Source organism: Cinclus cinclus, chromosome 21 (assembly GCF_963662255.1).
Source record: "Cinclus cinclus chromosome 21, bCinCin1.1, whole genome shotgun sequence".
In the NCBI taxonomy this organism is placed as follows: Eukaryota; Metazoa; Chordata; class Aves; order Passeriformes; family Cinclidae; genus Cinclus; species Cinclus cinclus.
Genome location: NC_085066.1, coordinates 4,396,606 through 4,410,898, shown reverse-complemented (window position 1 = coordinate 4,410,898; position 14,293 = coordinate 4,396,606). Strand labels below are relative to the sequence as shown.

Below are 14,293 nucleotides of genomic sequence, written 5' to 3'. Positions count from 1 at the left end.
CTTGTTCTTGCTGGAGGTTGGAGTTTTCTACTTACAGGCTCATCTTGTAAAATAGAGCAAGCCTAAAACTGGATCAAAAAAAGCTCCCAGACTCCAGAAATACAGAAATACTCTCAACACACCCCCAGTGCTGGCTGCTATCAAGTATTTTAAAGCAGGGTTCACGTTGTGAGCTTCGTATGGATGCCTTTTTCACCCCCACAATGGCTTTTTGCCCTTATCAAGAGCAGGAAGTTCAACACTTCTGTCATGGAGGGAAATTACGATGCGGTATGTGGGAGGGTGAGTGCAGGGACAGGGGTTCACAAATGGGGATTCTGCCTTTGTCTGCCTCCTTACAGCCTTCAGAGGAGGACAAAGCAGCTTTTCAGCCTGAATCTGCATGAGCAGGGCACTGACATAGGCCTCAGCAGCACTTCCTCCAACTCTCTGGATCCCTTCAGCTCATCCCAGACTTGCAGTCACCACCGATCCTGGGTCTCGTCTCCTGCATGAGCTCTGCTGTGAAGTTGTTTTTTCCTTCTTTACAACAAGCAAAGGGGTGCACATAGTCCATCCTCTTGCCCTGGTGTGAAGGAGCAGAACTGCAAGAGTTTTACAACCACCTCCATGCCGTGATGGGAAGTGGGGTGCCAAGATGGGAGCAACCCAGCTAAGAACAGGACACATTGCCACCAGGCTCTGCTTCCAGGCCAAGGCTGCAAGGTGGCATCAGGGGCACCTCAGGACCAGGTCCTTCTTGGCCCTGTGCTCTGATCTTGTCACCACATGCCTTGGATGGCTCGGGATCACGCCTCTTCTTCAGCAAGAGCGTTCTGCAGAAGCCACCAGGATATTCCACCAGTGGCGCATCTGCCTCAGGGCAAGATGTCCCCCAAGGGTCTGTGTGCCAGAAGATGTGAAGGTGGCCTCAGGGAGGGTGCATGAGTTAAATGCTGGGTGCTGTCCTTGCTGTTGTGCCTGTGGGCAGGGCGCAGAGCTGCACTCTGGCACTCAGGATGTGCTGGGGGCTGCCTTTGGGATGGAGCTGGCTGCTGTGCTGCATGGAGGAACAAGCTGGGAGTTATAAATAAGGTTGAAGGGGAAGTGTTGATGCCAGCAGTGATATTGTTGCTATAAATAAAACAAATGTTCAACAGCAGAGATGAGTCTTGAAGTCTGCTAGCCACAAGTTCCCAACAGGGCTCTGCTAAACATCTCTTTTCCCACAAAAATGGAGGATATACACTCATGCCTGGTATCCTGGGGCGGGGGGGATCCTGTGGTGTCTGCACCATCCACTTGTAACAGTGAGCTTCCACAAGTGCCAGTGCCCATGGCTCCTTCCTCCACACTGCCAGGCATCCCTGGTGCCAGGGCATCCTCATCCTGTGACAGGGATGCCAGGTATGGCACCCAGCAGAGCTGCTCCTCCCCACCCCTGCAATCTGGGCAGCTCCAGACCCCAAGTACAGAAGGGAAATCAGCAGAGTGGGGTATGGTGAGGATGAGAGAGTGGATGTAACTTGGCTTGGGGCTGATTCTTTTGTCACTCAGCTGTGTGATGCAGATAGATCCCACCCAGGTGGTCATACACAGGTCTTACCCAGTCCATGCAGAATATTACTGTCAGTGTGTGTATATATATAATTGTATGTATTTTGCATATATAAATCATAGGAAAAATATTAAAAATAAATATATATATATATATATATTTTAATATATAAAGAATAAATATAATTAAATAAATAAAAAGTATACACACACACATATATAGATATATATGTATTCTCATGTCTTGTTATAGGAAATATAAATATATTTTATATGTATTTCCTTCCAGCAGCCTCCAGTGCCTGCAGAGGACAGATCTGTGGGGTGAGCTCTCTCCTACGTGCACCAAGTCCCTGCCTACTCTGTGGCATCCCTTGGCTATGAGAACCAAGGTCTCTGGGTGCCTGTGGGAACCTTGCCCTGCCCTGGGAAGTAGGGAAGGAGGGGATTTGTTCTGCTGAGTTTGCCAGGGCCAGAGTCCTGCCCTGGGTAGTCTGGCCCCTCCAACCTGCTTGAGATCACTCAGAGCAGCACCAAGAAAGTGCAAAACCACTGTGAAGCAGGATGTGACAGCTTTGACAGCTATGATAGCAAAATGCACCGTGTAGAGACTGCCCACAACTCACAGGAGCCCCGTTCCAGTGCGCGTGCTGGCCACAGGACACGATGTCACCGTGTGTGTTCATGTCTCTGCTTCTCACCTGCCAGGACGCTGGGAGCTGTCACTGTGACATTGTAAAAAGCATCAAAAACAGGGGACCAGGCTGCTTTCCCTGACACCTGAGGTGTGTGCCCCACATTCCATCTGCATCCAAGAGCCACTGAGATGCTGGGAAGGACCTGCTCTCCTTGGGGTCACGTGCCTGCAGAGTATTGGATGTGTCCATCACACAGAGAGACGGAAGAGAAGAGGGTCTTGTTCCCTCTCCCAGCTATTCCCCCAGGCTCTCAGGGGTGCAGGGACACCCGGGAAGGTCGGTGCACAGGCATTTCAGATGGTGACACTGTGCTGAGCCCTCCAGGCAGCCATCCCTGCCATCCTCATGCCATGCTGCCACGCCACTTCTCTCCTTCCCACTGCAACCTGCAGCAGGCAGTGGTGGAGATCCCCTTAGGAAGAGAGAGGTTCACGGGAGGGGAATGTGGCAGTCACAGCCCTGGTGCTGCAGGTGAGCACAGCCCCTGCCACCCTGCCCAGTGCCATGTGTGGGAAAAGCACACTGCACCCTCCCTGCTCTGCTTTCTCAGCCCATGGGGTAGGGAGGAAAAGGAGTTTTGGAGGTTTGGCATCCTGCCCACAATAACAGCCCACATTTCCAGGCTCAATGCTACCTCCAAAGGCAAAACTGTTACAGACCAGGCAGACTACCTTTGCAAAGGCTGCACAGACTGACTCATCTGCAGGAGGGACACCATGCCAAGCTCTCTGAAACTCCCTGAACTCAAGTGGCCAGAGGTTAGATCAGGAATAATAAAAATATGCCATTGAAACACCAGAGCTACGAAATCCCTTTGTTGCCTGCCTACCTCCCCCCACCAAGAAAGGAGGAACAGAAGCATAAAAATTGAGATGCTGTACTCGCCTGGCCTCCAGCCCTCGTCTCTGTCCCGTATTTGGGCTGGGATGAGGATGGTCTCAGCTTCTCAAGTTTGAGGCTGAGAGAAGCAGCTGGGAATCAGGAGCCCCGTGATGCACCCCAATCTTTCCTTCCTATTTCTATATTGTAGTTGCACGGGAAGAGGAAGTCAAGAGTGGTGCCTGTGGGAGGGCGTTTCCCCAAAACCCCCACCAGCCCTACTCAACCTGGCCAGACTCACAGCATCCTGCCTTGTGGGACTGGGACTGGTCTCCCTGAGACACCCAGGGGCTTACAGCCCTCCCACTGCACCCAGGAAAGGGACCCACCCAAACCTCAGTGCTTTATGAGAACTTTTCATGGTTCACATTTCTGCTGGGGATCAGCACTGAGCTCAGTGGGCAAACAAAGCTGGGAGCAGGGGAAACTAGCTCATGTTGGCAGCCCTCGGGTGTGGAGAAGATGGGGAACTGGTTCCTCTTAGACTGTGGGCTGAGATCTGAAATGTTTGTGTCAGGGTAGCCAGGCCTCCTCACATGACAAAGGATGCAGGAGCCGTCCTCTGACAAAGCTCAGGGCTGTGTGTGGAATTTTTTAAGCAGCCTTCTAGAGTTTTTGTGCCAACTTCAATAAGTTCTCCCAGCAGCAGTGTTTCCCTGAGCAGAGAGTAACCAGCTCCTGGCAATTTTCTCTTAAAACTCTTCAGGGCGCTACAGTAAAAATAAATAGTGTCATTTAGAAAACATACAGGATTATAGAATTTTTAAAACTAATTAATGTAAATCTTTATTAATTGCTTTGTAGGTTCTCCTTCCAAGCAAGCTGATGTTGAGTTACTGTTTTGCATTAACATGGAATCCCAGAAGAGTTTGTGTTGGAAAGGACATTACAGACCATCTTGTTCCAATTCTCTGCCATGGTCAGGGCAACCTGAGGCATTACAAGAATATATGGTGTTTATTTGCTGCTGTGTTATAGCTATAGGTTTATTTTTGCATCAAGAAAAGAGACTGCAGTACCAGCAGAAAATTTCCAAGCCCGGATGGATGTAAAGAAAACATCACAGTCCTGGCTTGGTTTCATCACAGCCAGGTGCAGCAGCAAAGCATCACAGTAGTCCTGGCAGTGGGACTGGAGCATCAGAGCACCTGATGCAGGTGGGGATGGACCCTGAGAGAGAGCCAGCTGGAGCTGGGACACTTAACCAGGCTGGATGCTGCAGAGCACTGCCCAGGCCTGGAGTGGGTGAGCTGCAGTACATGAAGCTCAGAAGGTTGGTGGAGCTTCCTGCCAGTGGTGGGAGCTGCGGGTCTGGGGAAAGGAAGTGTGGTTGGATGAGATGAGCCACTGTAACTTGCCTTTTGTATGCATGAGGTCTTTCATACGCTGGTTTTTTCTCCTCAATTATTTCATGGTGTTTGTCCAACCTCTTTGCTTCAACTGACTCAAGGCTGCAGGAAGGGGGTGGGAGAGCTCTGAGCCCCTGAAGAGGGAACAGTAGGAGCAGTGAGGACGTGTTGGAACCCTGAAGCCTGGGAGTTTTGAACTTTCAATGCTTTCTAACACTGACCCTCAAAAGAACACTGCTTTTGACTTGAGGCCTTGGAGAAGGCTTCAATATTTGAGTAATAAAGTTTGAATCACCAGTGTGTAATTAGAATAGAAGTGTGTAATTACACACGGTGAAGGGTTTGGAATTTTGGATTTTGGAATACAGTAATAGGTATGGGACAGGATAGACATTCTTGGGCATTGTCTTTTTCTTCCTTCTTGTTCCTTCTTCTTGGTTCTGGGTAGTAGTTTTTGGTTAAATAGAAAGTACTGCAGCGCAGGTCACAAGTTTGGTCATTGGGTCAAAAGTATAAATAATATAGATGTTAGCTTTTAATTGGATAGTTAGGCCTTAAAAGCGAGATCCATCAACATTTCTTCGCTTTTAGCTTGTTAGCTTGAAGTGCTGTAGAACTCACTGTACTATAGATAAGAATTAATAAACAATTGAGTCCAAACATGAAAATACATCTCTTGTGCATTCAATCCTGACTCTGACTGAAGGCAGAGGAAAAGAGAAGAATAACCACTGATAAGAATGTACCATGGGTCCTTGTAGCCAAAGCTGAAGTTTGCTAGCATATCCCAGTCCCTTCCAGCTGTTCCTCAGGCTCTGATTAAATTTTGGCCTTCAGTACTTCAGGTGAAGGGGGTGGGCAACCTTCAGGGATATGCTTGGTCACAGCACATCAGCCTGTTTTGTAAGCATTTTAAGCTGCTAAACATTCCCTTCCCTATTTTAGCTGCCTTTATTCTTATTGGTTCATCTTTTCATTTTTACTAGTGTGGATTGTGTTTCCCCCCACCACTAACTGCAGGACTGCTGTGGTTTATGCAGGATACATTTGAGCAGCTGGAGTAGGGAGCTGGGCATCCACCTGGGCACTGCCAAGAGTGGTTTTTTTTCCCCAAGTCACTGATTTTGACGATCAGAGTTGTCATTTTGGGTCCTTGCTCCTAAATTATGCTCACCCAGCCTACAGCAGGGTAAGGGAAGTTCTTCTGTTGTTATTTTCTATTCCTGATGAACATTAAATCTTGTGGATGCCCCATTTCTGGAAGTGTTCCACATCAGGCTGGATTAGACTTGGAGCAACCTGATATAGAGGCAGGGCAGTGGGACAAGACAGTCTTGAAAGGTTCCTTTCAACCCACACCATTATGTGATTCCATGTCTTCAACATCCTCTCAAGGGGAAGCAGAGGGCCAGACACTGATCTCTTCACTCTTGTGACCAGTGACAGGACTCGAGGAAATGACAGGAACCTGCACCAGAGGAGATTTAGGTGGGATCTTCCAAGGCTCTTCCCCCAGAGAGGGGGTTGGGCACTGGTAGGCTCCCCAGGGAATGGTCACAGTCCCAAGGCTGCAAAAGCTTCAGGAGTGTTTGGATGCCACTGAGTCACAGGGTGAGACTGTTGGGGTGTCCTGTGCAGGCCAGGAGTTGGACTAAATGATCCTCATGGGTTCCTTCCAGCTCAACATACTCCATGATTCTATGATCTTTCCAAGTACCTTCCCAGAGGCCTCTCCCTGAATTTCCTTGGTATCCACAAGGACTGCACTTACAGCTGTCCACTTCTACGGCCCAATTATCAGGCCCTGGGAAACACAGCCTTGGCGGGGGGGAGGGGTGGAAATAGGGAGGACAGAGGATGTGGAAAACAAAGCTGTAGTAACCAGGGAGCACCTGGCAGGTGTTAAGATCAAGCATAATGTGGCTCCAGGCTTGCAGCTTTTTCTTCATCTTGAAGCAAGGAGAAGCAGCTTTGCATTTCACCCCCTCCTGTGTGTGGAAAGGTGCAGCTGAGGCTTGGGTTGCTTTGTTGTGGTGTGCACTTGGGCCCATAACTGCAGTCTGGCAGGTGCTGGCCCTCCCTAGGGTATTTTCTACTGTTTTAACTGTAGAATCACTGGCAGGAAGTTTTAGAGTTGTTTTTTTGCCCTACTGTGGCGGTCTGGTTGCTGGCTGGTGCTACTGCTACCAAGAAACCCCAGAAATCTTGGGATAAATAAGACTCTAAAACTCCCTTTTTAGTATTAGTGAGTAAGGCTTTATTCCTGGCCAGGAGGGGTGTATGTGTGGCTAAAAACATTTCAGCCTCCACACTGACCCCAGAACAAAACTTTTTTCACTTATTTATACGTTACATATATACCTATATATATACACATACAGATATAATACATTCTAGAAATTGATGTAAATAACATAATTATCTTTACTAAATAGTATCCTATCCTGCATTGCTTATTAATTTCTTGCCCTTCATGCGAATTTTGTCAACATTCTTTAGTCCTTTTATAATCTGTTTCTCAGACAGGGAGTCTCCAACTTTGCAGGCCTTAATCTCCTCTGGTGTCTTCTGGTTACTCCAACGTCCTTGAAAAGCCATAAATTTAAGATCGTAGATGTGCAATCTTCAACTCACGTTGGCTCTGCTTATTGAAGTTTGCCAGGGTTAACCAACTTAAGGATTCAGTGATTTAATAATCCAAGTAAGAGTCTGTGAAGAAACTTACAAAGTGGGCGCTGCTTACAAGTAATCGATCAACTAATGAGTTTAGGGAAGCTGTATCATTTCCAACGCTGTAGCAGTGCTTGTATTCAACCTAAGCACGCTGAACACCCTCAGGGGGTTCACTCGAACCAACGCGGGCGGGCTGCAGTTGACCTGTGGGCAACCACGCACAAGTCCGCCATGGCACGGACCCTCGGGCCGGCGGGAGCGCCGCGGTATCCGGGCCCCGTCCGGCCCGGCCCTTTCCGTTCCTCACCGCAATGGTGGGCAAGGCCCGGCCCCATTCACGTCCCTCTCCGCCATGGTGGGCAGGGCCCGGCTACTTTGGCCCCTCACCGCCATGGTGGGCAAGGCTCGGCCTCTTCAGCCCGGCCCCTTCCGCCCCTCACCGCCATGGTGGGTAAGGCTCGGCCTCTTCAGCCCGGCCCCTTCCGCCCCACACCGCCATGGTGGGTAAGGCTCGGCCTCTTCAGCCCGGCCCCTTCCGCCCCTCACCGCCATGGTGGGCAAGGCCCGGCGCCCGCGGCTGCACCGCGCCGCCCCCCGCGCCTCCCAGGACCCGCCGCCTCTCCCCGGGCCTGGACCCGGGCCTGGCCCTGCCGCCGGCGGATGGAGCGCGGCGGCCGGGAAGGTACCAGGGCGGGGACACGCGGGGCGGGGGCTGCCAGCGGCGGTGACTTCTCCGCCTTGCCCTCGCCGAAAGGGCCGGTCCCCGCACACTCCTAGCGCCAGCGGAGCTCCTGTGCGGCTGTGCTGGCCGCAGGGTGTCGGTGCTGCCCTGGCCGTGGTGGCTGGCAGGAAGGAGGGCGCACGCCGGGTCCCTCTTGGCAGTGAAAGCCCTGCGGAGCCCCTGGTGCTGCTGGGCAGCTGCTGCTCCAGTGGCAGTGCTGCTAGTCCGGACAGTGGCAGTGCTGCTAGTCCGGACAGTGGCAGTGCTGCTAGTCCGGACCGTGGCAGCGCCGTGTGTCCCCAGGCCACGTAGGGTGGTGGCACAGTGTCACACGTGTCCCAGCACTGCTGCTGCTCCTGGAATCACGGTGCCTGGGCTGCGTGTCCGTGGGGTAACTTGAGTGCATCAAGGGGGTCTTGCAGTGCCTCTCCTGGTTTAGGTTAGGGCAGATGGAGAGGAGCTTTTTATACGGAACTATTTAGAATATTTTGTTTTCCCCAGCTGTGTTTGGATACACGATTCAGGTGCCTCCCCCTAGCCCCCTCACAGCAAGGACAGAACACTAGTAAATGTTTTATCCTTGTAAGGAGGGAGGAATTGCTCGTGCCAAATACAGCTGGGTTTGTACCACTGTGAAGTTATGTGTTAGTGATAGTAGATACTGTTGGCTAAAGTAATAAATTCTAATCCAATCAGAGTAGCTACTGCAGATCATAGGGAGGCATTGCATGCTTAAAGCATGCTGAAGATTGGATGAGTTGTTAGTAGTTACGGAATCTGCTTAACGTCCATTGATTTAGGCTCTAATTCCCTAATCTCCTCATTTGCTGGTTACCTGTATTGATGTGTACCTGTAACAAATCTGTCTTTTCCTAAGGATGCTGTTTGCAGCTCTCCTGGGAGTGAATGCACTTGAGTGAGGTGAGGTAGAGTTGAGGCTGGAATCTTTTTAGGAGCAGACCGGTCCAAAATGAGGCTTTGTGAAACTTCCTTCTGTGTGGAAGAGCTGGAGGATAGGTGAGGGGAGTAGGACAGTACCTTGCCTGCTCAGGAGAGACACCTACTCACTACCACTGTTCCTGTCTGGATGATGTTTGGTTTGATTTTTGAGTTCTTTTAAACAAGTGTTACCTGGTGGTGTATGTACTGATTCCTGCTTTATGTTTCTTTTGCATAAGGACTGGGACTTCTCATCTTCTGGTGTGTTTTCTGGACTGAAAATTGACCCTGATACCTTAGTAAAGAAGCTTGACTTGGACTCCAGAAGCATCATTTCCTCCAGAACAGGTTTGTTGTATTTTGAATGAGTGATGTGTTAGGTTGTGAGCAGACACTGGGGACTATATTTTCAGTGGCTTTTAGTGGCTGTCCCAGGAAGCTCAGGGAGCTACAGTGCAAACATTGCTTCCTGTGTTAGCTTTTAGAAGAGGTTTGTTTTTGTTTGGGCTTCTGCCTGGATGTGCTTAGTGATCCCTAGAAGGGGAGCTAGCTTCAGGCTCTCTGTGGGATATCCTTGTGCACACAAAGGCTGCCAGGGCTGAGCACGCAGCAGAGCCCAGGCTGTGACCTGATCTCTGGGATTGCTCTCTGGCTGCTTTCTCCTCACCAGCAGCCATTGGAAACCCAGTACTTTGTCAGCAGGTTCTCATTGTGTACCAACAGTGCTTCACTCACAGCAGCCTGACTGCAGCAAGTCTTCTCCTGTCCTTTGCTTGAGGATTCCTGGGCAGGAGAATCTTAACTCATAGCGAGTATGGAAAGTGAGAGGGGAAAGAGGGGGGACATGATAGAGCCCTTTAATTTCTAGTCCCACAACAAGAAAATGTTCTCTTTGCTCACTGTGAGACAGAGCTTAGTATTTGAGAGCAGTTTGCAGTTCTAAATGTCTCCAAGGTCTCCAAAAATCTCTCTGAGACCTGAATCCCAGCCCTCCACAAACTGTACGTAAATGTTTAAAAAACCCCTGAAGGAACAAACTACCAGACAGAGCCTGGTAGCACAGCAAGCTGTGCTGATGCAGAAGATGCATATGACTTCCAAATAGCTTCTTTGCAAACTAAATTAACTTCTTCATGTAGATAAATACTACAGTGACTTTGTTTTCTTGTGCAGAACTAAAAAATATCAATCACACAAGGGCAAGTGGTTGCCTGAGCAGTGGTGAGCTGCCCATCAGTGAAATTTGGGCACAGAGTGAGGAGATGGGGAGGTTGTGTGAGGACACATTTGCCTGCTCTCTGCACAGAAACCTTGGTGAAACATACTGCTTTTGAAACACGGGGATCATTGTTGGTAACTCTCCTGGGAAAAGGACATGTATGTGTGCATGTGCACGTTGCCATCTCTTTAATTAAACCAGACAGCATGTTGTTGGGGGCTGGCAGCCTGCAGTCCCAGCCTTTCATTGCAGGCTCCAGCTGTACATGTCTGGGTTATAAATAGAGCTGTGCTGCTGGTCCCCATGCAGTGCTGATGGTGCAGATGTGCAGTGCCTGGCTGCCTCTCTCCGGGCTGTGTGCTGGCTTCCTGCAGACAGCCACGCTGACCCCGCCGCTTTGTGCACTTTCCAGATGATCTGCTGAAAATAACTGTTCGTTTGGGGGCTCAGAACTGCAATCCAACGAGGCAAAAAGTGATTTGATTATTGTTTTATGTCTTCCCAGGCTGTTATGCCCTTTTTTGTTGTCGCACTCTGGAGCCACGTAGAGGCTTTTTCATTATGGAAATCTGTTCCTTTTTTTTTTTTTTTTTTTTTTGTGTTAATTCAGTGAACTGTAACTAGGCTGTGCATATAATGGTGGACACCATAGAGTTAGAAAAGAGGTTCTAGGCAAACATGCTTTGTCTACTGGCATCTCTGGTCAGCTCAGAGCATGTTCCTCGGGAAGTTCAACTTGACTCTAACCTTCCCTCCCACCTCTTCATCCCTTTCCCCCTCAGCTTAGTGCACAGGGCAGGAGGGTAGGATTCTCCTACACACTGCTATTTTAAGATTTAATAAAGAGACAAAAGCATGCTTCCCTCCCACTTGCTTTTCAAGCTCTGAGAAGGTCAAGCTGGCAGACTGTAGGTGGGTTCAGTATCTCCTAGCTTTTCACAGCTAGAGAAGATTTTTTTTTTCTGCCAAGGCTGCTGTGTGGCAGTTGGTAAAACAGGTATTTGTCCTATGTGTGTGTATGTATGTCTCACATTATACAAGATTTATTCACATTTCCAAGATTGCTAGTACCTGTGTTTTGTGTTTAGATCTAGCCTTATGCTGTGACTCTCTTCCAACTAAAAACTAGAGGAAGATCTTGGAATTGGCTTAGATTTTAGAAGATGTCAGCATGGAGCTCGACAGTAGTCAAAAAAGCCAGTTGGATATTGGGAAGTAGAAGAATGCAGAGAGCATCGTTATGCTCTGTAAATAAACCCATGGTGTAGGCAGCTCTTTGATGCTATGTGGACCATCACAGGGGCTAACTAACCAACAGCAAAGCATGGTTGCTTCCATAGGATAAAAGGCTTCACCTGGAACAGCTGTTTTGATGTGTCAGAGCCAAAGGGCTGCAGTCCTGTTGGAAACCAATCCACCACTGTGTTGGAGTGGTGCTTGGAGTGGAGCTTGAGGGTTGTTGCAGGCTGTTGCCTGTGGTTGCCAACAAGAGTGGACACCTTTCTGTACAGTTTTTTCCTCATGGTTTTCCTCAATTTGTAAGTGACCAGCTTTTGCTGCTCTTTTGGCTGTGGTGGTTTTGAGGGAACAGGGAGAAATTATGTCTGAATTGGAAAGTCCAGAGTCTCTAATGGGGTTATCTCAGTTAACACCAGTGCTTGTGTGAGCTGGGGCTGAAAGGATTGAGGCCCCTTTTTGTGGGAGGATGAACTGGTGATGTTAGTACTTGTTAGCTGAAGGTGTGGTTTTTCTGGGGATTTCTGAGGATTGTTGGTGCATTTGGTTGAGGAAGGGTGCCCTGTGGAAGTATCTGCTGCTCATGGTAGTGGTCTGTTGCTTCCTTTAGATACAAGGCTGATTCAGTGTGCTTGTGATTAGTGTGAGGTACCAGCACAGGCTGTTCTGGCATCAGTAATCCTTGTGGCATGAGAAGGAGAGGGTGGAACTGTAATGAAAAATGTCACCAAAATGGAATTCATTGTAGGTGAGTCTTGCGTTATGCGATATAAAAAGCCAGTGGTCTAAAAAGGAAATTACTTTAGTATGGTAGCTCTAAGCTGTGTCGTGCAGTGAAGCAGACCTGCTGCAACTGCTTTCCCCTGCTCTGCTTCTTTGTCTTTAATCATGAGCTCAGCACTAGATTCCAGATGATTTTCACACATGTGTAGGTAACAAAAGCCAGTGCCATCCCTGAGACTGCTGGAGTTCAGTCCATGAGTTACTCTGTGCTCAGTGGTTGCTTCCTGTCAGTATAGTTTACTTAGCCACTGACGTAATGTAAACCAAAGGCTTTGCTGTAATCTAATCCATGCAGGGACCTCTGTGACTCCAGTGAGTGGATAAATCTCATTTGGGTGAGCCTCTCTAGCGTGGGAATTAAATGTTTCCTACCAAGTCAGAAATAATGGCCTGTCATATCGGGGTTGCTGCTGCTCCTTTTTTGTTGTTTTCTTTAGCTTTCCTCTGTCAGTGTTTGGCCCTTGAAGCAAGGGCCCATTCAAGCTTGGCTCTGGCTGAGCAGTTGCTTATGAATGTCTCTTTTTTTTTTTTCTTTTTTTTTTTTTTTTTTTGAGTGGATGATGAACCAGTTATGGAATGATATGAACAACTGGATTGGTAGCTTCCTGCTATATTTTCAGCTACTCCCAGAAGGAAATGGTGGCAGGCTGTGTTACTGAGAAAACAAAAGTGCAACAACGGCAAGTTCATAATTTTTTGCAAAACCTGATTCAAAATCATCCTGACTTCTGAGGTTGGATTTGACATAAAGAAAGACTTCTTATTTTACAGCGAGGGTGCTGAGACCCTGGCACAGGTTGCCCAGAGAAACTGTGGCTGCCCCATCCCTGGAGGTGTTCAAGGCCAGGTTGGATGGGGCTTGGAGCAACCTGGGATAATGACAGGTGAAAGAGGGGGTTTAAGTGGATGGTCTCTGCAGGTTTTTTCTAGCCCAGGCCAGTCTGTGGGTGTGTGATTCTATTGTGTGTGATTAACACCAGTGTGTGAAGCTTAGAGTGAGGTAGATCATGAGCCTGAGCAGAGGGTCTGCTCTGAAGACTGGGGCTGTCTTTCAGCACGGGAGCTGCTGTCAGCAGCACAGGGGCACAGGGGAGGGAAATGACTGAGCATCTGACAATGAAGGAATTCCCTTCTCCTGAGGAAATGTGGAGATAGGTGAAGATAAAATTACACTAAGCCAGGATTCACTGACAACAGTGAATTTCTGGGGTCTGCAGGCTGTGTACAGCCTTGCTTTCTTCCTTTCTGAGGTTCTCTGAGTTTCTTTAGTTCCCAAGCTTCTGTTTGCAGAGTCACTGATAGATCCCTTGTGGTTTGCACCTCACCTTCTGCTCTTGAGTTCCAGATATGCTGTGTCTGTCACCTTATCTGCTTCTGCTTGGGCTGTCTCTGCACCCATGTGTCCAATTCTGTTCTCCTTTTGTAGCCTCCCAAGAGAAGCAGAAAAGCTGTGGTCGATTGGTGTTGTGGTCCTGCATGAGCATCACGCAATATGATTTGCTGTCCAGTTTGGGTTTTTTTTATGGATGTCATACCAGAATATTACACAGTCCCTGTGGGACCTCTCCTCTGATAGCACTGCTGTTCCTGCAGTGTCTACACTCATGGTTGCCCCTCTAGTGGATCCATACCAGTGTGGGAAAATTTGCAGTCATGACCAGGTCACCATTACTCTTCAGGAGCTCTTGACAGGATGCCAATATTTGTGTGCTATAGTTTATTACTGTCTGTTGATTGGATTTCTGCATGTTTATTGCCTTTAAATATTAAGGTTCCTCCTCTTTTGTCCACATCCCTTTCCTCTGTTTTGATTTTATGTTTTGTTTTTTTTTTCCACTCTTCTGGCGTACTGGGGTGTTTAACAATTGAAGGATTAAAAAACGAAAAATTAATTCTGTTTGTTTTAATGAATGCATCAGTTCTAAACCTCTGCGGCTTTTTCGTAATGCATGCTTGGGGGATTTTGAAATCTGCTTGTGTTGGTCGCTGACATCTCTGGTGTGGAAAGCTGCTGGATCCTCACAGTTCTGCTGCTGTTGCTTTTTTTTCAGCTTTTCATTCTGTGCTGGCAGTTGTCAGGCCTGTCTTGTGTTTGTTTTGTGCAGAACGCCTTCCTCAAGCTGTTCCCCACAGTAACACTGCTCAGATGGGAAGCTGTTCCCCACGTTCCCAGTAACACTGCTCAGATGGGGAGGGCTGTAAACGGTGCTCCACACACTGAGGATGGCAGGGAGAGGCTGCAGCACCTCCAACGTGTTGG

At 48.6% G+C, this 14,293-nt stretch overlaps 1 protein-coding gene across 1 annotated transcript in view; it reads left to right on the top strand.

Annotated features, from left to right (window-relative positions):
- The first annotated feature begins 7,685 nt into the window (after positions 1 to 7,685).
- The window catches only part of SLX9 (SLX9 ribosome biogenesis factor), a 39,586-nt gene continuing 32,978 nt past the window's right edge, over positions 7,686 to 14,293 (top strand). Inside the window, exons 1-2 of the mRNA XM_062506682.1 lie at positions 7,686 to 7,817; positions 9,035 to 9,143. Coding sequence (XP_062362666.1) covers positions 7,686 to 7,817; positions 9,035 to 9,143 — 241 coding nt within the window. The remainder of the gene's footprint in view (positions 7,818 to 9,034; positions 9,144 to 14,293) is intronic.